This window comes from Pelobates fuscus, chromosome 13 (assembly GCF_036172605.1).
Source record: "Pelobates fuscus isolate aPelFus1 chromosome 13, aPelFus1.pri, whole genome shotgun sequence".
Taxonomy (NCBI): domain Eukaryota; kingdom Metazoa; phylum Chordata; class Amphibia; order Anura; family Pelobatidae; genus Pelobates; species Pelobates fuscus.
The window spans coordinates 11,607,873-11,635,871 of NC_086329.1; the positions used below are offsets into that span (position 1 = coordinate 11,607,873).

At 39.7% G+C, this 27,999-nt stretch overlaps 2 protein-coding genes across 3 annotated transcripts in view; one reads left to right on the forward strand and one right to left on the reverse strand.

Moving 5' to 3' along the window:
* Positions 1 to 1,858: 1,858 nt before the first annotated feature.
* Positions 1,859 to 9,446, reverse strand: TRMT5 (tRNA methyltransferase 5). 2 transcript variants are annotated; one of them, XM_063440424.1, is made up of 5 exons: positions 9,401 to 9,446; positions 7,908 to 8,542; positions 7,386 to 7,510; positions 3,331 to 3,982; positions 1,859 to 1,958 (listed from the first exon to the last, which is right to left on the reverse strand). In XM_063440424.1, exons 2-5 carry the CDS (start codon positions 8,395 to 8,397, stop codon positions 1,903 to 1,905), a joined length of 1,323 nt encoding a protein of 440 aa, XP_063296494.1. In that variant the 5' UTR covers positions 8,398 to 8,542; positions 9,401 to 9,446; the 3' UTR covers positions 1,859 to 1,902. The 2 variants fall into 2 exon arrangements, with proteins under 2 accessions (XP_063296494.1, XP_063296493.1); XM_063440423.1 differs by having other exon boundaries at positions 9,406 to 9,442.
* A 77-nt stretch (positions 9,447 to 9,523) lies between these two features.
* The window catches only part of SLC38A6 (solute carrier family 38 member 6), a 37,172-nt gene continuing 18,696 nt past the window's right edge, over positions 9,524 to 27,999 (forward strand). Inside the window, exons 1-7 of the mRNA XM_063440431.1 lie at positions 9,524 to 9,688; positions 9,764 to 9,849; positions 9,900 to 10,000; positions 11,958 to 12,079; positions 13,240 to 13,313; positions 14,737 to 14,789; positions 15,372 to 15,411. Coding sequence (XP_063296501.1) covers positions 9,914 to 10,000; positions 11,958 to 12,079; positions 13,240 to 13,313; positions 14,737 to 14,789; positions 15,372 to 15,411 — 376 coding nt within the window. The 5' untranslated portion in view covers positions 9,524 to 9,688; positions 9,764 to 9,849; positions 9,900 to 9,913. The remainder of the gene's footprint in view (positions 9,689 to 9,763; positions 9,850 to 9,899; positions 10,001 to 11,957; positions 12,080 to 13,239; positions 13,314 to 14,736; positions 14,790 to 15,371; positions 15,412 to 27,999) is intronic.

Consider the following 27,999-nt stretch of genomic DNA (forward strand, 5'->3'; position numbering starts at 1 on the left):
TATGATTTTTCAGAAAATCATACTTTTCTCCACAGTGGAGCTCATTCCTGTGTTACTCATGATTTCCTTCAGAATTAATTCTAATGTAGTTCTACAACATCATTTTATCTGCTTAATATCCATTATTAAAAAATCTGGTTAAGTGAAATGCTGCATTTCAGAATCAATACACAATTTTAGGAACTGCTGACAAAACCAAAGTATATTTGTTAGATACAAGTAAATAAGTTGTACCATACGGGTGAGGGAAATATATTTTTACATTTATCACTATAAGCAAATACCATGGATGGCACTACAGAAGCTTTGAGAGTAAGTTAATCCAGTGGGTGTTCAAAACTAAATGCAGGAGATTCCATGAAACTACCCTAATGTGTGGCAGTCAATGCAGCTTGTCCTATGCCGTCTCCACTAGGCAACCGAACAAGTTTGCATCTCTTATCACCTTCACCAATTACTGTAATGTTCGTGGTACCTCTGTGTTTTAGTCAGCTGTGCGGGTTATGTTCCAGGTTGACAGAGGGGTATCTTCAGCATTTGTCCGATACCTGTGGTAAAAGGTCTGTATCATTGATCTGGTTTTATACCACTTTGCAAGTTAATATCCAGAGGATGGTCAAGGCAAACCAACAGGTCAGAATTTAGGCTTTTTCCAATTATATTCCAGGGATACTTAGAAAACATGGGCTGAGAACCATAGACACATCGGTCAGGAGATTAAATCTCATATTTCGAGACACTTACAGAAGTTACCTGGTGGTGGGTAAGGGTAAGATTAAGCATTTCAGATTTTCTTCCATTGATTTTCAAAAGGATACTTAGAACAATAGCCCTTGATTCGGGGTTATTAACTTTACACTGAATGTTCACAAATTAAATCGAAATGGCAAAACTGAAGCGAAAATGGCCAAATTGTGACTTTGGAGAGATTTACCAGATCTACTACTTTTGCCTCGGTTTTTCCATTTGAATTTAATTTGTGAAAATCGTGTTTAGTCCGTCACCATGTATAATTTGTAGAGAAGCAATGTTGGCTTGTGTGTGGCTGGGATATATTGCAAGGCAAGCTGGGTGTGAATCTGCAGTGATTTTGTTCTGGATCCTGATGTCCAAAGAGATACAGACACTTGTCAAAGTCTCAGTAGATGCACATTGTAAAGTGTGAAGGGATGTTTTGGTTTCAACACTCTCTAGCAGGGATAGCTGTAGAACAGAGCCTATGGGAAAGCACGGTGATTGCCTGAGAACTTCTGATGATGCCAGCCAAGGACGGAGATCAGGGGCAGAGCCAACAACAGCAGACTGGAATAAAGGTACGATTTTGGGGGGCTAGATAGTGATTTTACGGTTAGGAATAAATTGTTTTCCTGAACCTATAGGGTTCCTTTAATTACAATGGGCTGATGGGGTGCCAGGGTGTTCCTTTAATAGTAGCGGAGATGGAACAATAGCAATCAATGCTACAAGTAATATCATGTGTTAAACTAATACAGTGCCTTCCAAACCAGTCCTCAAATCATTGGACTTAGCCCAATTCTGTAACAATAAGGATAGTAACGAAACCTGAACCGTTGTTTGCCTTGAACTGGATTGGGATAAACTACAGCATAATTTCATTAAAAAAAAATAATCTATAATTTGCTTCAACTGACCAAGTTTAGTTCACAGCTAGTAACAGCAACTGCTTCATACAAAAAAAAATAATAATTTAAGATCGGTCATTAAACACTCGCCACAAACTGAGACCCTGATTTAAAACATGTGTTGATGTTTTTATCAAGAAATTCAACAACCTGCATGCAATTTCTTAGCAATATATTTTTATTAAAAGAAAAATAAAATGAAAAAGGTCGTCCCAATATAAAACTTAATTTACAGAATGAAAATGTCTTGATCCCTGGATTAATTTTCTGTGGTGCTCTCTTCTTCTGTTCGTGAACGTTTAGCGGTCGGTTCATCTGGAAACAAAATGAAGTCACATTAAATTAATGTCAAATGACAGAATATATATTTCCACTATAAATACACACGTCTGGAAAAATAATAATTAGTAAAAGTGTTAGATGTCAAAGTGTTACCAGTCTACCCCATGTTGACATGGTAACTGTAGCCCCATAGATGGAAAAATCTGTTTTTACTACAAAACATTTTTTCCATGGGTTTTCTTTAATTTTACGTTAACTTCATAGCTGTAGGGGAAGCCTGTGAGATTTGCCGTGGGACTAGACTTCATTGCAAAGTCCACAAGATTTAGGAGGATGGCTACCCAGGTTTGAGTGCCCTGACCACTGTTATTTAAACTGATTACATATATTTTGATGTTTGCTTCCAATAAAAAAAACAACAGATTTTCATGGAAACTTTAGCTCTGAGATCACAAATCATTTATAAATGTCTAAAGCTTTTGTGGACTAAGTTTCTTATCTGTTTCAGCCAACCATAAGCTAAGATTAACTGGAGTTATACATCACATATGTATATTAACTAGCCTAAGCCAGATTATGACTTGGTATGATAGGAGTTATACATTGTCAAGAGCCAGGCAGCAGGAACTTTAATGCTATTAGTTATTCACTAAAGTGATAATTATCAGGAATTAAAAATTAATTTCAAATGTTAGACTGAAATAGCCAAACAGGAAGTAGAGCTGACTGGGATAATTTGGTCAATTCTGCTAAAAGGGACACTGTAGGCAACCAGACCACTTAAGCTGATTGGAGTAATCTGTGTGCAGTGTCCCTATCGCATTTAGTGCTGCAATGTAAAACATTGAAGTTCCAGAGAAACTGTAATGTTTACATTGCAGCTCCAAGTCTGCCCTCAGTGGCCGTCTACCAGATAGCTACTAGGGATGCTTCCTGGATCGAAGCGGACTTTTGGTCCAGTATCTGATGCTGGACAACCTCCTGCTCTGTATGAGGACATCCAGCGGCAGATTTTCCATATAGGAAGACAGCATTAATTCAATTAGATTAGAGCCTGCCCGTCGCGGGACGTCGGAGGAGAAGGAACCACAACTAGGTAAGTAAATAAAGGGTTTATAACCCTTTATTAACCGGGGAGGAAGGGCGGGTCGATATTGCCAGGAATACAGCTTTGTATTCCTGGCACTATAGCATCCTTTTAAGGTCTTACATTTTTAAATTTTAAATTTACTTTGAACTCCTGACAATGTTTTTTTTTTTTGCAGATTGTAGAAACAAATTACAAATAAAACCCCAGTTGGATCCTATTAAAAAATGGTTAATTTTTAGACCAAAAAATTAAGTTATTTATACACACAAACTCCATAAGACAGAAAAGTTGTAACATCCAATTTCAGAAGCTTACCAGCAGTGTCGGCCCGTGTTTTATAAAGCACCTTGGCAGGAACCTGGAAACTTATACACATCATATCTTTGTTAGGGGCCACATTCCTCACCAGATGCACAGAGCAATCATCTAACTGCGCCCCCAAAATAGACTCTGCCTTCTCTTTAACGTCTCTTTTCGGATCGTCATCTTTTGAAAAGCTGTAGCAGTGCACAGTTGGCAAAACAGCGTCACTACAAGGCTCTTCTTCACAGAGATTTATAAAAGCATCAAGGAACTCAATCGCCATCGCTGGTAAATTCATAACTATGTGGATCTTGTTCTTTTGTTCATTAGAAAATAACTTTATATACTTAAGTAGCTCCTTCTTTACTATTGTTTTGATAAAGTCGCACCCATCGACGTTGGATGCAAAAACCTTTTTGTCTACTTTGTTCAGTTTGCAGTTGTGCAATAGCCATTTGTAAGACTCAGGATTCAAGTCATTGGCGTAAACAATGCAATTCTTTTTGGCCGTGGGAATGGCAAATGGTCCTACTCCTGCAAAAACATCAAAAAGAACATCCCCTGGCTTTAAGACATGAATGATGCGTTCATGCTCCGTGGAGAGGCGTGGATTCCAGTATACTTTGGAAAAATCGAATTCATATGTGATGTAATTTTCTTTAACCTAAAAATGAACACATAGTATTTGGTTTTAATAAAAAAAAAAAAAAAAAAACAACACACACACACACAACAACCGCCTCCCCCCCCCCCAAAAAAAAAAAACTTGCCTTAAAAGAACACTATAGGGTTATGAACTCAACCATGTATTCCTGACCCTATATTGTTAAAAACACTTTCTAGCCCCTCTCTCCCCCATAATATAGTAAAATCTTAATTTCAATTCAGGCTGCTGGTGCTGGCTCTGCTCCTGATCTGTCTCCTTGGCTGACATCATCAGAAGAGATTATCTCAGCCAATCACAATGCTTTTCTGTAGGAAAGCATTGTATTGGGTGAGATTGCCAAGGAGGTGGTGCAGGGGTGGGGCCAAATACTACCCTGGCCAATCATCATCTCTTCATAGAGATGCATTGAATCAATGCATCCCTACGAGGAAAGTTCAGTGTCTGCATGCAGAGGGTGAAGACACTGAAAGTCAGTTACACTGTGCAGCACTGCCCCAGGAAGCAACTCTAGTAGCCATCTAAAGAGTGTTCAATGGGGTGTCCCTAGGCTGTAAATACTGCCTTTTCTCGAGGTGGTGGTGGTGGGGGCGGGGGAGAACCAGTGTTAACTACAAAAAGCCTGCAAGGACAGACTATACTTGGTAACAGATAAATACATTAAGCTGTAGTTGTTCTGGTGACTAATGTCCCTTTAACCCAGGGGTCCTCAAACTCCGGCCCCCCAGATGTTGCTGAACTACAACTCCCATGATTCTCTGGCTATCTATGTAATTCAAAGAATCATGGGAGTTGTAGTTCAGCAACATCAAGGGCCACAGTTTGAGGACCCCTGCTTTAACCTGTAAAATCAGGATGTTTAATCTTCTTTGCTCTGGAACAACCCCACCATAAAAATAATTTTAAGGGGGGGCGTGGCTAACTGCTGATCCGAATGGACGTACCTTGCTAAGCTCCTCAAATCCAACAGCTGAATCCAACACAATCCGGGCACATCCACAATCACAGGTAACCCCCAAAACACCCAATCTTCCCACCAAGGCTCAGGGAAAACGCAGACAGCAAAATCCAGCTTCCTAACAAGGTTTTTCAGAGACACGGCAGATAGGACGGTCGACCAGGATGATCCCAAGATGGCGCTCACTTCACAGGGCGACAGCTCTCCGCCGTCAAGTCCGGCGGGATCAGACACCTATCACTCAACTTGACCCATGCCTCCGGGAAATATTCGCAAACCTCCAGACGAAAAGAGACATAGAAAGTATGCTACACAAACTTGAAAGCTATTTTCAGAAGAAACTAGAGGCCCTGGGAACGGACATATGCCAGGTGGGTAAGCGAGTGAGCTCCCTTGAAGACGACAGGGACCTGCTCTTCTCCCAAATGCAACACCTGCAATCAATGGTCGAAGCCAATACCTCAGCTATGGCTGCCTACCAAAGATCACTAGATGATCTCGACAATCGAGGGCACCACAACACTTTGTGGATCAAAGGCCTACCTGAACAAAATCAGGAAGAGCTCCATCGGCTGCGCCAGGAGCCTTTAAACCTCATCCTTGCCAAGCCAGCGGATAACCCAGTGATCATAGACCGAGCACATCGCTCCCTCCGACCCAGAGGGTCTCAGGTGGATACATCGAGGGACGTTATCTGCCGACTGCCCTATTATTCCTGCAAGAAGGATCTGCTCCGTACCCCGAGGAATACATCTCAACCGCTATTATTCCATGAAGTTCCAATCCAAATCTTTCCGGATCTATCATGTGTGACTCTCCAGGCATGAAGGCTCCTGAGGATGATCACCGACCTGCTCAGATGCCAGAACATCAGGTACCGATGGGGCTTATAGTAGCAAGACAGGGCACTACATTTACGATTTCCTCTATACATGATGTATCACCATTCCTCTCTCTGGACTTACTTGATGTTCAGGTTGAAGATTGGTATGCAACCTAACTAAGGTTGATGTCCAACCTAATACAGCCCCCAACCTTGGCAGATGGGGACCAAGAGACTCCATATTGAAATGTCGGACAGACAAGCACCACAATCCACATCCAGACGTCCGATCACATAATTCCAAGGGACACCCTAATATCTATTTGACTTCTCCCAAGTGTCTCACTCAACCGACACCATAACTTGAACTTTGACAGGGCAGATCACAAAAGCAGCAAAAAAAAAAAAAAGAAAGAAAATTATGTATATATCACTTTCCAAGACCCAATACGTGAAATGTATAAACTATGCGGCGCATTTGAGTCGCTATACAGTCACCATCTACGATTAACCTACTACTGCAAAGGAACGGGACCTGAGACATGTGCCATCATCCACACTTGTAGAACCCAACGCTATCTCATCTGCTGCAGACATTGGCAGTGGATATAGGAACAGTCCGTAGAAAGAACTTTCCACATGCTAGTACACTACTGCTGCCCATCTAACGTACTGCTGAACCCACTCCTAGCCTTCAGTACCTATAAAGGACACAATAAGCCGGATTGTACTAGTTACGGTCGTGGGGACAATTAACTGTTTCTAAGAAGTCTTAAGCTAAAGTCCTTGTGAAGAGTGGCCTCGGGACAGTTAGATGTTTTTTGCTAGAAGTTTGTTATATTATATATGAATATATCTATGTATTGCGCAGACGAGGCATTGATACTACATTTACCATTGTGTATCTTTTATTGTTTGGTGATATACTAAGCCTAAACCGTGCATCTGTTGTAACCTGAATAATATGCAAATAACAAATTTACAAATAAAAAAATATATTTTAAGAACATCTGTAAAATATACACATTAACTGAAAGCTATTACATACTGAGAAAAACAACAAAAATTTAATATAAAAGTCTCAAAATAGAGCAATAAGAATAAATCTGCAAATTCCAAGACCATCTCCCATGATGCTTTGACAAGCTAAGCTCCACTAGAAGATTCAAGTCCAGTGCCCAACGGCAATTGTGACGGGAAGTACTACTAGCGCCCAACACCTTGCAAAAGTATGGACATTTGTGATGCCAAAAAAACAACAATGTAATAATTATTTGACATGTTTGCCAGTTTGTAGTTTCCTTTTGTCTGCACCCATTTTATTGATCATCGATGGCTACTGAGTGCCAAAGGTTATCAATCATTGAACTTAAATATACTGAGTGAGGGTTGTTAAGCTCCCATGAAGGTGACATTGGGGTTTTCTACAAGTCATACGATCAAGCTGTTGGATAACTACAGTGCAGATCATCAGACCTCTACAGCTACGAGTACACCTGTTTGAGATACACTCAGAACTCCAGACACAGATGTTGACATTCGATAATATTTGGGAGAGTTAATACAGTAATACACAGTGGACCCAACGGTTTGCTCACTTATCTTCTCAAGCAGAAACTAACCTTAGTGATCATGTTTTCCTCACCAGCTAAAACCTCCATTTGAAAATTTCTATATGTCGAGTCGATGGTGTTTATCTTATTCACGACGGAGGTGATACCTGGATTTTTGTCCAGGATGACTTGGCCTGCAAGAAAAAAAAAATATCTGGTTATGGATCTGGACCTTAGAACTTCTCCCTTTTAAAACAAAGATAATCAAACTAATGGCTAATGGTATAATACACTTTTCATCATTAAATAACCCTTCTAAACAAAACATTTCACTAGAACCTATTTATTTTAATGTGTTCTTCACAGCAAAACCATATAGATGCATGGAACACCTGTCAAGCCCCCCTCCGTTTTAGGTAAAAAAAATAAAAATAAAAAGTTAAACCAAAAACATAGTTGTGCATTTTTTTTCAGTTCTGCTATTGTGGCATAAAATCTGAAATTCAGTTCACAGTTTAGTGAATTGTATATTGTGGCTAACACACACACACAAAAAAACAAAAGTAAGTTGAAGTTGGTTCAATTACATACCAATCAAATTCTTGTATGGAAGCTGGTGTTCCCGAAGGTTCATGTGAGCAATATGTCCAACTCTACTAAAACCGGATGTGACATCTTGGCCTTTTGGTAAGACTGCCCGCAAGATTTCATCGCCTTTAAAATTTTCATAAGTGAGCTGTAGCTCATATTGGGTAATCTGAGTGCTGACTCCAAATTTCTTAAAGAGTAAATGGTCACACTCCTCAAATGAGTCCTCGGAGGTTACTTTAAATGGGTCCAACAGGACCAGTTTGTTTATTTCATCTTTGGGATCCTCAATCACTCTCTTTAGATGGGGCCTTTGTACAAGTCTGTGTTTCAGGGCTTTCATCACCTGATTTATGATCTCTTTCTTTACTCGAATCACAGGAACAGTTATAGGTTTACTGAAGGCGTCTCGGTCTAGACAAGTCATCCCACTCACGCTTGGATTCGGGGAGTAAAGACCTGCATCAAATTGACAATCTTGCATTTCTGCCATGGTGGAGAGACTGCCTCGCTGAAGGAACGATCTCAGAGTAATCTTATCAGTAGACCACTGGTGGCATGGTTTAAAGAGCTTATTCAGTTTGTGGGTACCACAGTCATGAAGAAGATTTACTAAATACCAAACTTGTTTTACAAACCTGCAAAATAGGTAACAGAATAATTTAATACCATTATACCCAACATTTAATAAAATGTATACTATATAACCACACAATCACTAGAGATGGTCATGATTTGCAGATGAATTGCCGTCAGCGAATTTGCTAAAGATTTAGTGCAGAAGTAGGGAGCCTTCGGCACTCCAGATTTTGCAGACTACATATCCCATAATGATCTTACAGGCGTAATGCTGCAAAGCATCATGGGAGATGTAGTCCACAACACCTGGAGTGCTGAATGTTGCTTACCCCTGATTTAGAGAATGTCCATTAAAAGGATTGCATTGCAAGAACATTCTCAAGCAGTGCTGTCTTCCTGGTTGTGTTGGTAATGACAATTGACCATTCCTGATTTATATATATTATTTTAACGTGTATCCTTGAGACAATCTACATAAAAACAAACAATTTAGACAGTAATGGTCCCTGCTGAGTGTTCTGACATGATAGAGATTAATGGTGCAAAGGTAATACATGTTTTACCACGTTTCCATAGACCCATATCACATGCTGCCCTGCTGTATGCAGCATTCATATGCTACAGGATCACCTCCCATTTAAATCCTGCAGGGCAGCACTTTTCAAGCCTTGCCCATCAGTATGTATAGTTGATATGCAAGCAGTTTAACAATAACACAGCAATGTTCATTCTAATTATTGCAATGTATTACAACCCCCCCAGTAACAGGTCACTGTTGTCCTCTATGCCCCCCCCCCCCCCCCCCCATGTTATAATATTCCCTGTGCCCCCCTGAACCCCACATGCTGGTTAATAAGATGGCTCTGCGTGTTGTCCTATGATGTCAGTGTGCTCAGTGCTGGCTTACACTCACCCACCTCACCTCATGCTATCAGATCCACCATGCTTGGAGAGAGAGCTGCGTCATCACCCGCCGACTGAGGGCATGGAAGGCGCTGCTGACGTCATCTCGCGGCGCTGGTGTTCCATCAAATTCACATGCAGACTGTGAGGTCCAGGAAGTGAAGCAGCTGGAGTTCCAGGCTGGTGATTAGATGGAGCTGGGAGTCTAGGATCCAGTGCCTGAGTGACCCGGGGTCCAGTGCCTGAGTGACCCAGGGTCCAGTGCCTGAGTGACCCAGGATACAGTGCCTGAGTGACCCGGGGTCCAGTGCCTGAGTGACCCAGGATACAGTGCCTGAGTGACCCGGGGTCCAGTGCCTGAGTGACCCAGGATACAGTGCCTGAGTGACCCAGGGTCCAGTGCCTGAGTGACCCAGGGTCCAGTGCCTGAGTGACCCAGGGTCCAGTGCCTGAGTGACCCAGGGTCCAATGTCTGAGTGACCCAGGGTCCAGTGTCTGAGTGACCCTTTGTAGGACTTGCATTTACAATGATGGCTGGTGGGAGCAGCATTAATACTGAATATGGACCCTGTGTGTCTGCTGAGCAGGAGGAATCTGCCCCCCTCCTGGGGAATGTGAGTAGGACGGGTTAATTATATACTTTATTATTTCAAATAATCTGCCTGGTACAGATACTGTCAGATTGCTACATGCTATCATTATATTCCTTAATCCACACATTGGGTTTAAATATTTACATCTACAAAGCTGTGTATTGTGTTAAAAAAATAAGTTAATTTTATTTTATATATTTAGTGTGTGTGTGTGTGTGTGTGTATATATATATATATATAATATGTGTATGTTATTCCTTTACACTGATTGGAGTATTTTACATTAAGACAGGAATGGTGGATTCCACTGCTCTCTCCTTATTGGAAACACTTGTTTTTTAATTATATGCGCAGCTCGCCCAGACATTGTTTACTTCACTTTGTCATTGCATTCTCTATGGCAGTATGTGTGTCAGAAACACTCAATGAATGCAGACATTCCTGTACTGCCAGTGACTTTAATTGTGGATCGGTTGATTGGACAGTAACTGTAACCAGGTCACAACTTAAACAAACAGTGTAGGCTTGGTTAGTCCATCCTGGCACAGTCTGTCATGGAAAAACCAAACATTGGCTGTGTAACTCCATAACTCCAGTGTTTCCTCGTGTTTCTAACTGTCCCTGGTACACGTTTACCATTCCAATAGCACTGTGTACGTTGCATGGCTCACATATTGATGTTTTACTGGGCGAACCCTGTTTGTGAGTAAGTTGAGATTTATTAGTAATAAAAGGAAGGAACCCTCAAGTTGTTTTGGAAATATAATTCCTATGACCAAGCAATAATAAACTCCTTTCATTTTAAATAGTTTGCTGAGCTTCATGGGGTTTGTAGTTCAAGTTTGGCTGAAGAGCTATATTGGTTGCCCTAGATCAGCTACGCCACAGATGTATCAGCAAGCCATCATGGGAATTGTAGTTTTAGAAACGTATGGATCTATATTTGGAAGCCCAACTCTAGATCTGTATAGCAGGTAATCTATTATTCTAATCCATGCGTTGGCAACCTTTCTCACAACCTTTGGCCCTTTAGATGTTTTGGACTACATCCCCCATAATGCTCCTACACCCATAATGCTGGCGAAGCATCATGGGAGGTGTAGTCCAAAACATCTGGAGTGCCAAAGGTTGCCTATGCCTGATCTAGACAATAATATCTGGAGTTCCGAATGTGGCCTACCCCTGTTCTAATCAAACATCCCTACACATCTTGCTACCTGCCTGAATTCTAGGACATATTGCTGGTTGGCAAATGTGCTGTATACGTGAATTCAGCTATATATTCAGCTATGATTAGCAATCCATTTTTTTTTTTAAATCAGTCTTCTATTGGAAACGATTCTTCTGCTCATGACCGATTTAACCCCCAAAGGACCAATAGTGTTTCTTGTCATTGTCACACTCTGGTTTCGATAGATCCTGTGTCAGTTTGGAATGTTTGTTTATTTACAAGTAGCCCTTTCGCTGTTAAATGAGTGGTTCCAGTTTTAGAGCCTCTTTAACCCCATGATTCCCTTTTATTCCAGAAGTTTGGTCCTTAAGGGGTTAAAGGCGGTTTATAACTAAATGATTTCACATTTGTTCCTTCAAGTGTTAAAGAAAACCAAGGTAGTAACTTCCTTTCAATCAGAGAATAAGAATATATTCCTTATGTTAGGCTGCTGTCTATCATCACATGTTACGGCCAATGATATTTCTTGCTGTCATCGCAGTGTACAGCTTTTATCTGTTACAAAGCCTTCTAAAATCTATCTGTCTGTGATATTAATTCACAACTTTGTGCCACTGTTTTAATGGAAAGGTTTGTTTTCATGGGTTATATATTTTCTGTGCTAATAATCCGTACTGAGTATAATGCCTCGTTTAAAATCACAACAGACTGTATAAGAGAGAAACCCGTTATCCCCCCCCCCCCCCCCCCCCATCTCTTTTATAATAGTAACATGAATATTATTTCTGTGTTCCTCCCGCCTTGCAGAGACCGAGAACCTCCGGAGCATCTTTTGGGCTGTCTGTGTTCAATTTGATGAATGCCATCATGGGAAGCGGCATTTTAGGGTTATCTTATGCAATGGCCAGTACTGGCGTCATTGGCTTTAGGTAGGTACATCCTGTAATACATGAAATACACATACCTAGGCGACTGTATTATAGTATTGTCACATTAAGGGAGACAGTGATGGCAAACCTTTCTGGACTACATTTCCCAATATGCACGCTGTATAAAATAGGGAAATCGCTAGGGTAACCATCACTGCATTAGTTTCTTTGCCAGATAGAGGGTTATTCCAACTACCATGACCATGAACACTGCACATACTGATTTATTTTTTAATTGTGTGCTGGGGGCATGCAGGTGCTCTGAGCTGGCGAATCGGTCCAATCAGAGGCTTTTATATGAAGCTTGTGATTGGCCTGCACTCAGCCCCTGTGATTTAGAAGGGGGCATGGAAGTTGGCGCTGGGAACATCTCCTGGTGCTGGAATCCAGGTAAGAAAAATATCTTTCTTTGCAAGTTATACTGCAAAAAGAGGGAGCCAAATAGCACATATTATAGGGAAAATGCCCCCCTTGCCCCAAAAGGGTGGGACAGTGGGGTTTATTTAGTAAACTCTGACTGTAGTGAATTCAAATGGGGAAAAAATTGTGCTGCATTATCAACTGCCCTTTGCTGTTTACCTTTGTATGCCTATCCTCTTGCCACTGCAGTCGGGGCAGCGCAAGTCTGTTTGTTCCTCTGCCGCACAACAAAAATAAAAATGTACACAAAAACGAAACACTAAAATTCTACAAACTGCGGCAGAGTTTGATAATTTTTCCTGATCTGCTGTTTCAGTCTAAACGTTGAAGAGTTTAATGTACTCCATTTTGCAATCTAGTGAATAAACCCCCATTGATATTCACTTAATCAGGAAATGTTTTCCTGTCAATTCTTCAACACCCCAGTTACATTAACCCCGTGTGTTCCAGGTGCGAATATACTGCGTTGACGATCTTAGCTGCTTTGTTTGTGTGTTTGAAGAAGGGGAACTGTCGACATAATTGAAACCTTTCGTGGTTTTTGTATTTGCTGACAGATTATCACATGAGCTCACAAACCAAGAACCAAAACATGTCCCTTCCCCCGCCTAGGTGATTGTCAGCTTCTGAGTAATGCTGACAACTAAATACAGTGACACTGGCACGTGATCTTTGCTTCCTCCAGTAAGAACTGAACCCTGCATTTTCTAATAAAACACAAATTTTCTTTATTTTTTTAGCATCCTGCTGTTGACTGTTGCCTTACTTGCCGCGTATTCCATCCATTTACTGCTGCGTATGTGCATTCAGTCTGGTAAGTTGCATGAGAGGTTCACAAAATGTTTCCAATTGATATACCCAACAATTTGTTATATTCACAGCAGGCAGCTCTTCTAATCTTATCGGCAGTTCGTTTCGTTATATTTCATTTTATTTATCTGTTATAAAAGTAAAAGGTTTTTTTTTTTTTTTTACACAAAGAAATTCTAGTAGGCGCTCAAACTGTCAAATACGGGTAATAGGAAAAGGAAGAAAAGCCGGGTGCTTCAATGGAAGATCTGATCCCCAACCAGAACCATAGTCATAGTACAGAGAATCCCAAGCACACCAGAAAGAATTATTTGCATATAAAAAGTATTTTATTCATATAGTGGATTTACATACAATGTACAGGAAAAGTGCTGATAACAGTACAGGTATATAAGTAGTAACCAGCTAACAAATCACCACTATACATGCATAATAAAGTGCTAAAGAAAAAAAAAAAAAAACATAAACCCATAATAAATTAGGTATACTAACCCAAAGAGCAGGAGAACACAGAACCCTGACGTTTTGGCAACCAAGCCTTCCTCAGGGGGAATGTCTATCCTAACGGTTTTAGTTCTTATTAACCCCTTAAGGACCAAACTTCTGGAATAAAAGGGAATTATGACGTGTCACACATGTCATGTGTCCTTAAGGGGTTAATATACCCAGGTAATGACCATAGAAGTATGGTCCCAATAGAGAACAAGTGTAGGGAATAACGACATAATTGCGGGACAAACCGACATTACCGTCTTCCGAGTACGTCTGACGTCATCGCCCTCATAGTGTCACGTGACGTGAACGCGCACAAAGGAGTGTATCGTAGGGTGCTAAACTCAGTTACTACTGCGTATCGCATGACGCCGCCGCCGCCGCGTCCACGTGACTTGTGACACAGAGAATGAAAGAAAGGGCAGACACAAGCTTTCACTTGCAGACTCTGCCTTCAAGGAAGAAGCAGATATTTTCTCTCTGCGTTAAATATGCACAGAATTGACATTAGGCAGCTGGAACTGAGTTCTATGCTGTCTAATTTACATGTGCCGGGTTGTAACATGCACCAGCGCACAAGTGCCAGTAACTCTTTTGTGCAGTGTTTCAAGCCAAAACACCGTACATACATAAATAATAAGTAGTCGTTGTGGTTGAAGTAACTGCTTAATACAGCCATATCAAAATTATATAAATTCTAAACAAATTTGCCGTGCTAGATGGATAATGGGATGTTTGTGGCTCTCTCTATCGATCTTCGTCAGCTGCTCACTGATGTCTTAATCCTCTTCTATTCAAGCCTCTCTCGATCACTAAAGTCTTTGCTTTCTATAGTAAAACACTTACAATATTTTTTAATGTGACCTAACCAACCTTCTGAATATAAGTGTGATATCAGTGATTTAAATAGTGCTTTTGTCCTTGTCTGTTTCCAGCTGTCACATCGTACGAGGACCTCGGTATGTCTGCATTCGGATCGATTGGAAAGGTAAAAAAGTCTATTTTTTGTGATTTTTCTGTGCGTGTTTTTAGTTTGCCATTTGTGATAACGGGCGGGACATGTCACCCACACCGCTTCATCGTCTCTTTTGGCCTTAAATTTTAAATTTGATTTGTATTTGTGGCACTTCTCACTTAATTAAATAACCCCGCATTAGTCATTTTAGATGGCGCATGCCCATAGCTAGAGTGTCAAAACAGAATTTGAGAAAAATAATTTTAACAATCATCTGTGCATAGGGACACCATAGCGTTAGGAATTCACTTTTGTATTCCTAACGCTATAGCGTTCCTTTAAGGATACAGTTTAGAGTCTGCCCAGGGACCAGGTGCCCAGTCCAGATCAAACCTGCAGAATTATTGGGTGTTGATATGGGTAGAATGTGTTGAAAAATATACAATTATGACTTTTTGCTACAAACCAGGCTGATTAAAGTTCATTAAAAACCTCATATCACCCAAAATACTTTTTGTGCTATGTAAACATGCATTTGATTACAAAATAGATACACAAAAACTAATTTCACTTGGCGTCAGCATTTACTTTATTATGTTTTCATTTTATGCTTAGATTCTTGTGGCGTGCACAATCTTAATTCAGAACATCGGAGGTAAGATTGATACTTTATGTCCGTAAGAGAATGAAGATATTTTATAGCTAGAGTAAATTTGTTTATGCTGATTAAATGGCTATTTCTTATTGGCATCCAATGACATACCGGTTACAGTTCAGGATATGATGTTTGGACAGACTCTGTAGGTTCAATGTTGTTTGTGTTTTCTGCGATGTTCACCTCTCTCCTGTCTGCCCACCGTGAGATGTATCAGGTCTTCTCTCTGCCACTTTGTGTTTTAAAATTGCTACAATGAAACTTTTGTCTGTTAAGCTGATATCCCTCGAATTCTTTAAAATAGTAAGTTTTAGATTACATTCCACTTGACGTCATGAAAGCAATGTTAAAACGTATGTGCTAATTCACATGTACATTCATAAGCCATCTTGAAAATCTATCCATAAAGAAACAGTTATAGTCTGTTACAATATCCTATCAGTCTGTCTGTGTTGATGGTGGCTAAACATCGGTCAATTTACAAAACCCTCTTACAGTTTGTAAAATGTTCTCAACCTGTAATTCCACTATTCCTTGGGGGTAACGGGCCAGGACTGCTACTGCCTTCACCTTCTGAACTGTTTTACCTTTATTCTCGATCATTGAGTCTGTATTGGCTTCCTGTCCATTTCATCCAAAAAATGAACAGAGTTATTTACTAAAATAAGAATTAATAGTGGATTTCCAATTTAAGGCCAGTGTAGCCAAGCTGGGACATTTCTCTAAGCTATGCTACTAGTTTAGCTCTTTCTAAAATTCACTTTATTGAATAATCCTTTGTGTCTGACCAACACCATGCGGCGGATATCTCTGCCCTTCTCCCCAAATGCTCTCCCACGTTTCCTTTTTGTTTTGCCCTGGACCTGCATCCATCATCTTTTCCTTTTATTTTTTCCATTCTCTTTCAATAACTACCCTCTGGGATTCTTTACCTTGCTCTGTCAGACTCCCTCCTACATTCAGCATTGTTAAATGTTCTCTGAGAACCCATCTAATACAAGAAGCACACTGCCTCTTGACAATCTCAGCAAATTGTAAATTATCAGAATTTATAAAAGCACCAATATATTCCATAGCAATTTACAATGTTAGTTGTGGGGATGTAACCACAAACTATTACAAATATTAACTAAAACAGATAAACGGGTAGCGAAGAATACCAAAGAATAAAAATACAATAAAAATAGTGCTTATAACAGTCCAAAAATTGAAAAAATCCCTGCAAATTATCAGATAATACGACACAATCTAAAAGTAAAAAAAATCTTCCATCCAAAATTCGTGAAATGCTTGTGGAACCACTTGGATTAATAGCAGCATATGAAAAGAAACACAAACCGCAAAAGACCGTGAAGTATTGCAGTATAAATGTGTGACAAACTACACAAAGGTCTTAAGAAATGCCAACTCACATTTTATAGAGCTAAATCAGCTCTGGATAAAACGGCATGCAGTGGTATTTTATCCCCACTTGCAGGATATTCTTCATGCAGTACTTCACAGTAGAGTGGTGGTGGAGTGGAACATATGCAATGATAAAGAAAAAGCCAATAGTGCTCTCTATTGAGGTTAAGTATAAATGCAAATAATGGAAATGTACTTACATTAAATAGAGCGGTTAGTCTGCTCCATGTATCAGGCGTGGGTGGTATAATCCCCACTTGGGATTCTTTTTGCGGTACTCCACAAGAGTATGAAATAGTAGATACAGGTGTCAGGTAACAAAATATAAAATAATAATAAAATAAAAGCTAGAAAGTATATGGCTCACAAAAAATAATGGAGTAGCCAAAAATACTTTATTACAACAAAAACAGCTTAATAACCACAACGCTTTTCTCCCCTTAAGGCTTTATTTTTTACTTTATTTGGTTGTTTAGCGCTGCTCCAATCTCTCTTTTGTGTACTTATTACAAATGTTAGCAGGAGAGGCTAATGGGTAACCTGCTTGAATGAACGTACAATCTAGAATGATAACCCAAATTAAAGAAAATTGTGTTTGTTAGAGCGGAATGGGAAGTTCTGCTTTAACAAGATCACAGAAGATCGGAAGGTAACAACTAGGGGGATGGTGGGTGCGCATGGGACACAGGGAAGTGTCAAACTGTACAAAAATGGTTTGACTTGTTACGGTGGTATGATGAGTGGTTATGGTGGTTAGACTGTCCCTTTACTTATTTTACTACTTATAAGCAATTGTTTGCAGATTACATTTTATGATTTAAATAATGTTTGGTGTCTTTTAAATATATCTTTTTAGATAACTATTAAAATGTATGCTTCTTCGGTGAAGCAATAAGTAAATTGTCTGGAACTTCTGACTCCCACTCTATCATTTTCCTGTTCAGGTATTTCAGCCTCCCTCGAATTCACAGTTTAGTAAATAATCCAAGTTCTGGGGTTGGGTTTTGTGTAATATAATGGTGTGTAGGGCTAGATTTTTGTAACTGTGCCGGTGCTTTTCTCTTTGAACTAAACACATTAGATGTTGGTTCCTTGGGGGCGACTGTGATTGGCATCTGTTCTGTGTCGTAATCTTATTTGACATCTCCAAGCCTTTCATGATCCCCAAAAAAACATTTCTTTACAAAAAGTATCTGCAAAGATTATTCTCTTGTCAGTCATAGGAAGAGCCTGCAAAGATCACTCTTGTTTAGTTTTTCTGAAAACTTTTGTTACAATGAGCTATTTTATCATTTGCCTACTAGTTTTTTCTTCTGTTTTTTTTTTTTTTTTTTAAACAATGCTGGAAACATCCCAATGTCCTCTATTAACTGTTGGTTTTCTGAAGTTCCTCAAGTTAATTAAAGGGACACTATAGTCACTAGAAGAACTACAGCTTATTGAATTTGTTCTGGTGAGTAGAATCATTACCTTCAGGCTTTTTGCTGTAAACACTGTCTTTTCAGAGAAAATGCAGTGTTTACATTACGGCCTAGTGATAACTTCCCTGGCCACTCCTCAGATGGCTGTTAGAGATCCTTCCTGGGTCATGGCTGCCTAAAATGCATCCAAACATTCAGTATCTCCACCCTCTGTATGCAGACACTGAACTTTCCTTATAGAGATTCATGAATCCAATTCATCTCTATGAGGAGATGCTGATTGGCCAGGGCTGTGTTTGAATCATGCTGGCTCTGCCCCTGATCTGCCTCCTTGTCAGTCTCAGCCAATCCTATGGGGAAGCACTGTGATTGGATCAGGCTACCACTTCTGATGATGTCAGCAGTTGATGCTTGTTTTTCTGAGACAAACAGCATGCAGAGTAACAGCTTCAGGCTTGAATACAGTAAGATTTTGCTATATTTAGGGAGGCATAAGGGTTAAGGGGGGCTAGATGGTGGTTTTAACACTATAGGGTCAGGAATACATGTTTGTGTTCCTGACCCTATAGTGATCCTTTAAGTGCTAGTAAATTTGTGAGGAGAAGAACAATTAACAACCTGCTTTCTAAATTAACTTATATGGTCACGTCTATCTCCTTACTGTTTTTTGAAAAGTATTTGTCTGGTGAACCATTTGGTTTTACTGATAAAATTTTGATTGTGTCTTATGCTTATCACGTAAGACATAGCCATCTTCTTACGCTGATGTAACAGTGGGACAGGAACATTCTTCAACAAATAACAAACTTTTTCTGAAATCCTGAGCCCATTCCTCTGATAACCAGCATAGGGGGATTGTTACAAATTTGATATCCAGCCTGAGAAATTGCACTAAATATTTGAGTTCACTTGTAGAATAAAAGTGCTATAAAAATATAGATCACAAACCAGTCTCTTTCATCATGTCCCACTGCCCGATCTCCACTATACCTTTATTCGTTGCCTCTTTTGCTGTCCCCATTCATCTCTTCTCCAAGTCTTCTAAAAATACATTCTGTGGGTACATGGTCCAGCTTCACCTTCCCTGTTTAACAAACTGTTGTCCTCGAGAGTCTGGTCAAAAATTCATAATTGCTCTTCCTGGTCCTTTCAATAATTTTTTAGTTAAAGTGGCATTGCCGCTGTCTGGGGACTTTACATAATTTGTAAAGATCCTCAACTGTGACATCACTGCTGGTGGTCTGGTGTCTTAGGGGGGGGGGGGAGTGGGGCAGGAAAAGGTGAGATTTACTTACCTGAGCTTGTTCTCGCAGATGCCTCAAACTTCTTCCAGCCAGTCCTCTTCTGCTGCTTCAGTGACAGGAGCTGACATCACTACTGTACTCTCGCACATGTACAAGAGTCCTATATTGAGGTCTCTGGAGATTCCCAAAAGACCGCGGGATCCTCCATAGATACAGCAAAGATCTCTGCAGATGTCACTGGTGACGGCTGGGTGATTGACACTTCTAGGCGGTGTTAGCTGTCTATAAGTGTGAGGTGTAGGAAATATACTGAGACATAGTAGTCCCCACTTCGTCTCCATATATCGTTTTTGACTGGGTTGGGGTTTCAGTGAAATTCCAACACAGTCCGTATGAGTATTTCATAAACATTTTCTCTTTATGAAATATTCCTTTTGTGGGAGGTGTAACAATGCCACTTTAAAGACTTTCTTCAGAGAAGTCTGATCCTGATTAGAAAATATTAGTAATTTTTTTTACAAATCATTGATAAAGGAATGAGTCCGTCAATACCTGGACCTGACACTAATGTAGCAACGTGCAATGAGCCCTTTAGGATACTGCTGTCCACATAACTATCAAGAATGTGGCATCTACTGTGAGACTGAATGTCCTTTTGGAGCTTAGTTACATTATGAGCCAAAATACGTCGTCTGCACTCCGTTTGTTCCTCAGGATTTCAACATGAGCGTTCCTCAGCCAGGTTTCCAAAACTACCACTACATGGGAGATAGGGAGCCACTCCACTGACATTTGGCGTTTGGTTCGTGACAACAACTAGGATTACCTTGTTTGGCCAAGATTATTTTATTGGTCATATGTTTTGGCTGTTTGAAATAAATAAGTTCTCATCATAAACATATTCTTAAAATGGTGATTTGGAATCGGTTTTGTAAAAAAAAGTCTGAAAAAGATTCTTCAACTCCTAAAAGCAGTAGAGAAGGTGTCAGGCTTGCTCATTTTCAAGACTCTTTTTTTCTCCCATTGGTTTTCCTCAGAAGGAGGGTTTTTGTGTGAATTATGTGAACACTGGTCTGAAAACCTATACTTTCTCTCTCTGACTCTCCAGAATGTGGGCTGCTACACTTTTAGTTTCAGACAACTAGACACAGATTAAATAAACTTGATGCTTTTACATGGGAATGGCACTCGAGTCCCTGCTGGTAGACTGGACAGGTTGTCGTGTCTGTGATTCCATTTGGGGAGACACACATACATCTATATTAGATATGTAACCACACCACCATCTGCTGGCCAGCTCATCAAAGCTGTGCACTTCCTCACGTTGTCTGCTAACCTTCTCTTGGCTTCCAAAACCATTAACACCACGTGATGACATCATTTTGACTAGAACAGAGACCTGACAGAAAAGGGATTACAGGAGGGTAATATTTCACAGAAAGGGGATGCTGTAGGTAAGATAATATACCTTCACTTTAAGAGGTGTCGAAAGGAGGGGGGTTAAATGGTTCATTCATTTTCAAAATGTGTGCATGACAAGGTCAACTTTAGTAACTCTTGTATAGATTAAACTGTGTAAACGTGCAGATCCCACAATGCCCCCCTGCTTTAATCCCAGAATGCAATTCAATATTACGCGATACATTGTCTCTAGAGAATTCTCTTCCACAACATTCTTCTGATTCCGTACTTCCCAACATTCTAAATGGACAAAGAGGGACTCTCTAATTTTAGGGGTGTGAGTGGGAGTGGGCCAGGGACTGTCTGTGGTTTGAGAAGTTTTAGGTGATTTACTAAGAGCAATTTATACAACTAAAATGTAATTTAAAGCAAGAACGATGTATCTTCTTTACACCAAGTGATTTCTAAACACATTTATTGTGGTTTAAAGACACATTACTGGGAGTATTATCAATGCGGAGCTCTGTTATACACTCGGACACATTACTGGGAGTATTATTGCTGTGGAGCTCTGTTATACACTCAGACACATTACTGGGAGTATTATTGCTGTGGAGCTCTGTTATACACTCGGACACATTACTGGGAGTATTATTGCTGTGGAGCTCTGTTATACACTCAGACACATTACTGGGAGTATTATTGCTGTGGAGCTCTGTTATACACTCAGACACATTACTGGGAGTATTATTGCTGTGGAGCTCTGTTATACACTCGGACACATTACTGGGAGTATTATTGCTGTGGAGCTCTGTTATACACTCAGACACATTACTGGGAGTATTATTGCTGTGGAGCTCTGTTATACACTCGGACACATTACTGGGAGTATTATTGCTGTGGAGCTCTGTTATACACTCGGACACATTACTGGGAGTATTATTGCTGTGGAGCTCTGTTATACACACAGACACATTACTGGGAGTATTATTGCTGTGGAGCTCTGTTATACACACAGACACATTACTGGGAGTATTATTGCTGTGGAGCTCTGTTATACACTCGGACACATTACTGGGAGTATTATTGCTGTGGAGCTCTGTTATACACACAGACACATTACTGGGAGTATTATTGCTGTGGAGCTCTGTTATACACTCAGACACATTACTGGGAGTATTATTGCTGTGGAGCTCTGTTATACACTCGGACACATTACTGGGAGTATTATTGCTGTGGAGCTCTGTTATACACTCAGACACATTACTGGGAGTATTATTGCTGTGGAGCTCTGTTATACACTCGGACACATTACTGGGAGTATTATTGCTGTGGAGCTCTGTTATACACTCGGACACATTACTGGGAGTATTATTGCTGTGGAGCTCTGTTATACACACAGACACATTACTGGGAGTATTATTGCTGTGGAGCTCTGTTATACACACAGACACATTACTGGGAGTATTATTGCTGTGGAGCTCTGTTATACACTCAGACACATTACTGGGAGTATTATTGCTGTGGAGCTCTTTTATACATTCAGACACATTACTGGGAGTATTATTGCTGTGGAGCTCTGTTATACACACAGACACATTACTGGGAGTATTATTGCTGTGGAGCTCTGTTATACACTCAGACACATTACTGGGAGTATTATTGCTGTGGAGCTCTGTTATACACTCAGACACATTACTGGGAGTATTATTGCTGTGGAGCTCTGTTATACACTCAGACACATTACTGGGAGTATTATTGCTGTGGAGCTCTGTTATACACTCAGACACATTACTGGGAGTATTATTGCTGTGGAGCTCTGTTATACACACAGACACATTACTGTGAGTATTATTGCTGTGGAGCTCTGTTATACACTCGGACACATTACTGGGAGTATTATTGCTGTGGAGCTCTGTTATACACTCGGACACATTACTGGGAGTATTATTGCTGTGGAGCTCTGTTATACACTCGGACACATTACTGGGAGTATTATTGCTGTGGAGCTCTGTTATACACTCGGACACATTACTGGGAGTATTATTGCTGTGGAGCTCTGTTATACACTCGGACACATTACTGGGAGTATTATTGCTGTGGAGCTCTGTTATACACTCGGACACATTACTGGGAGTATTATTGCTGTGGAGCTCTGTTATACACTCAGACACATTACTGGGAGTATTGTTGCTGTGGAGCTGTGTTATACACTCAGACACATTACTGGGAGTATTATTGCTGTGGAGCTCTGTTATACACTCAGACACATTACTGGGAGTATTATTGCTGTGGAGCTCTGTTATACACTCAGTCACAATACTGGGAGTATTATTGCTGCGGAGCTCTGTTATACACTCAGACACATTACTGGGAGTATTATTGCTGTGGAGCTCTGTTATACACTCAGACACATTACTGGGAGTATTAATACTGCGGAGCTCTGTTATACACTCAGACACACCAACAATATGGTGCTCCAACAAAAGAGGGACATTAGGATAGAAAAGAGGGACCAAGGGATTTGGGCCCAAAATAGGGACTGTCCCTATTAAATAAGGACACTTGGGAGGTGTGTGATATTAATTCTCCTTTGTATTGTACATGTTACTTTTTTATGAAGGTTTCCCATTTTGTTACATCATTTCATGGAGTTATTGGGAGGGACCTGGAATATTCCTTCAGTAGGATGGTATTTATATATTTACATTTTAGACTTTATAAACTGACATTGTTAGATTTTATTTCTGGGTAGGATTCATATCTCTAAATAGTCTGTTTGAGCATCAAATAATATTTAAATGGTTTTTAACTTAACATTGAAATGATAATATTCCAGAAGTATTAAGAGCTATTTTGTTCAATGTTTGCATTACAGACTATAATCTCATTGATCTTTTACTTCATATAACATTTAGGACATGACCTGTGGATATACCCAGGGCAACCCTTTGAGTGGGTTATCAGAAACAAAGTTTGTGTAAAATTTCTACACAATTTGCATGATTTGGGATAGCTCGCACTGCGTGTCTGACATGGGAAACCGTCACAAAAACTGAGCACTCAAAGTATGTTTTAAAATGAATTTATCCAAAATACTGATAAGGAACAACACACACAAAAAAATACAGTCTTAAATTTTACAAATTCACTTCAAATCACCTCTCTCTGGAAAAAATAAATAGGAATTCAGTCCACCAAATGGCCACCATTATTTTATTATTTTAATTTATTTGTTGTAAATAAGATTCTCAATATCTGACTTTCTTCCTTCCGTTTCAGGTCTTTATTGAGTAGTTTTTATTGCATACACAATACTACGCTTTCGTTCTTCTCCATAAAGTAAATCTATCCTGATATGAGCAGACTTTCCCCACTTTCTGGGATGCCGAGATATAATGGACAGTGAGAATGGTGCTCATCTCTCCGCAAACACATACATTAAATAAAACGCCCCAGACTGGAAGATAAACACACAGCTTCCTCCCAAACTCAGCGTGTTTGTTTAGTGATGGCTAATTAATCCTTTAAGTAGTTTGATCGCCTACCATCCTGTGCTGACAATCTGATTGTCTTTTAATTCACTGTAAATAACCAAAGCGAGAAAAGAAAAAACATTCTTAGTGGGGTATTCTTTTTGTAAACTAGCAAAATAATATTATTAATGGGAAAGGGATTAAAATATATATATAAATATGTTAAAATGATCTACTAAAGTAAAGTAATAATTAATGTTTTACCAGGGAATATGGATTGGAGTGTTTCTGGGTTTAGCTTGTGTTTTGTGTTGCTGATAACGGCTCGTGTTTTATAAAGCTCCATTATCGGAGCTCTGTGTTTATTTCCATATGCTGTAAGACAGTGATGTAAATGAAATTTCCTTTTAATTGTCTCTATTGATTATAACTGCGGCACCCAACCTCCCCTTGTGACGCCTGGGGCTCAGAAGCCGGATTTTAGAATACTTCCATCTTTATAATTCTATTGGTGTTTTCTGCAGCCTGTGTCACGTCTGCCTTTTATCAAAGCTACAATACTACGAACGAGGGCGGCAGATATAGAGATCTGTAACAAACCAATTACTCGTGTTTCCAGTTCATGGCAAAAACCTGTCTGGATTGTCAAATGATACGTGCAAAGCTTGTCTGAAAAGGGTTACACATTTCTACGTTCTCTTGGGAGAATCCGATTAGAATTGTGCTGGGAATGTTGTTCCTATATGCCTTTCTATGTAATGCTCTTTAAAGGGACACTGTACCCACTATAACCATTTCATCTCATTTCATTGGTGATATTACATAGAGTGTTTCTATTCAGTGTTTAATCATTTTCGAGCAGTTTAACACTAAATAATGCTTCTGGGTTTCCCATAGCTCCGCCCCTATGGGAGATGTGGCTAAGCAGAGATTACAAACTTCCTTTTTGCCATACAAATTCATACAAGCAATGGGCGCTGTGATAGGCTGAAAGGAGTCACCTGACACTCTAAGCCAATCCCAGTCGCCCATGCTTTCTCATTAGTCCCAGCAGTTTACAGTCTATAAAAGTAACATTGTTTATTTACAATTACTTTTAATTTTACATTTTATAGCTTTTCTAATCATTTTTAAAGGAACACTATAGTCACCTAAATTACTTTACCTAAATAAAGCAGTTTTAGTGTATAGATCATTCCCCTGCAATTTCACTGCTCAATTCACTGTCATTTAGGAGTTAAATCACTTTGTTTCTGTTTATGCAGCCCTAGCCACACCTCCCCTGGCTGTGATTGACACAGCCTGCATGAAAAAAAAAACTGGTTTCACTTTCAAACAGTTATACAATGTAATTTACCTTAAATAATTGTATCTCAATCTCTAAATTGAACTTTAATCACATACAGGAGGCTCTTGCAGGGTCTAGCAAGCTATTAACATAGCAGGGAATAAGAAAATCTTAATTAAACAGAACTTGAAATAAAGAAAGCCTAAATAGGGCTCTCTTTACAGGAAGTGTTTATGGAAGGCTGTGCAAGTCACATGCAGGGAGGTGTGACTAGGGTTCATAAACAAAGGGATTTAACTCCTAAATGGCAGAGGATTGAGCAGTGAGGCTGCAGGGGCATGTTCTATACACCAAAACTGCTTCATTAAGCTAAAGTTGTTCAGGTGACTATAGTGTACCTTTAACCCCTTAAGGACCAAACTTCTGGAATAAAAGGGAATCATGACATGTCACACATGTCATGTGTCCTTAAGGGGTTAAATATGTGGCCTTAAATTTGTCATTTAGTTGTCAATTCCCCTTACATCACTGTTTTGTAAATAATAAGCTGTGTTTATCTGTGTGTTCTGCGAGAATATCTCACAATTTTAGAGCTTTGTAGGAGAAGCCAGTTCAACTGAATATGATCTGTTAGACAAGAATAGCAAAAATAATCCTGAGGGGGAACATAGAGGCTCTATAAAACCGTATCAAAAAATTACATTTATGGGAAATGAATAATAAAACACAGAGACAGTGTTTAGTAATACATTTTGAGGTATTTTGCGTTCTTTTATAGAACCCCAACTCTTGAATATTATTTATTATACCTAACGCTATTCTAGCCTAATAAGGGATATTATTCACTGCATTTAAATGCCTCGCAGGCTTGCTTAAAGAGAAACTGTCACTCAGGAATTGTAATGTTATATTGATCCCTATATTTAATAATTTGTGGAAATCCATCTTGGCTCCCTGGGAGCAATTTATTTGAATTAAGGAGGGCCTGGTGAGGAGCATATGTTTAAATCTTTTCCCCTGCCCTTCACCAGATCCAGCCATTTGTAAAAATAATCTGTGATAAACCATTATTTATCTTGCCATCACCATTCATATTGCCCGTCTTTAGTGAGTTAGAAATGTGATCAATCATTTTTGCGGTGGCAATATAACAACAAAATAGAAATAAAGAAACACTTTTAGTATTCTTCCACTAGATCTGAGACTATAGAGGGGTCTGATAACCAAGCAGACTAAAATGGCTGAATGTGAGTTTCATTGCTTGTAAAGTAAAACTTGCAATTCTCGTCAATTCCTGGATACGTCAATAAACACGACAACACACTAAATACACAGCAATGTGCTTTATTCATGAATAACATTGGAAAGTCACGTATTACCTCTTAGATGCCCCTGGTGGTCATATTCTTTACTGCAGGGGAATATAAAAACCAAACATTTAGTAATATTCTGCAAATTAAGGATCCCCCGGGGAAGGGGGACAGTGGGACATCAACCTAAATATTAGCCATATTCGTCCTCCTGTGATTAATATGTCATGAAAATTTGCGGGTTTTGTGTTTTGTCCCTGCATCTGTTACAATACGTATACTGTACGGCCGTACAGTGTCTGTTACAATATGTATACTGTACGGCCGTACAGCGTCTGTTACAATATGTATACTGTACGGCCGTACAGCATCTGTTACAATATGTATACTGTACGGCCGTACAGCATGTGTTACAATATGTATACTGTCAGGCCGTACAGCATGTGTTACAATATGTATACTGTACGGCCATACAGCATCTGTTACAATATGTATACTGTACGGCCGTACAGCATGTGTTACAATATGTATACTGTCAGGCCGTACAGCATGTGTTACAATATGTATACTGTACGGCCGTACAGCGTCTGTTACAATATGTATACTGTACGGCCGTACAGCATCTGTTACAATATGTATACTGTACGGCCGTACAGCATCTGTTACAATATGTATACTGTACGGCCGTACAGCATCTGTTACAATATGTATACTGTACGGCCATACAGCATCTGTTACAATATGTATACTGTCAGGCCGTACAGCATGTGTTACAATATGTATACTGTACGGCCGTACAGCATCTGTTACAATATGTATACTGTACGGCCGTACAGCATCTGTTACAATATGTATACTGTACGGCCGTACAGCATGTGTTACAATATGTATACTGTCAGGCCGTACAGCATGTGTTACAATATGTATACTGTACGGCCGTACAGCGTCTGTTACAATATGTATACTGTACGGCCGTGCAGCATGTGTTACAATATGTATACTGTACGGCCGTACAGCATCTGTTACAATATGTATACTGTACGG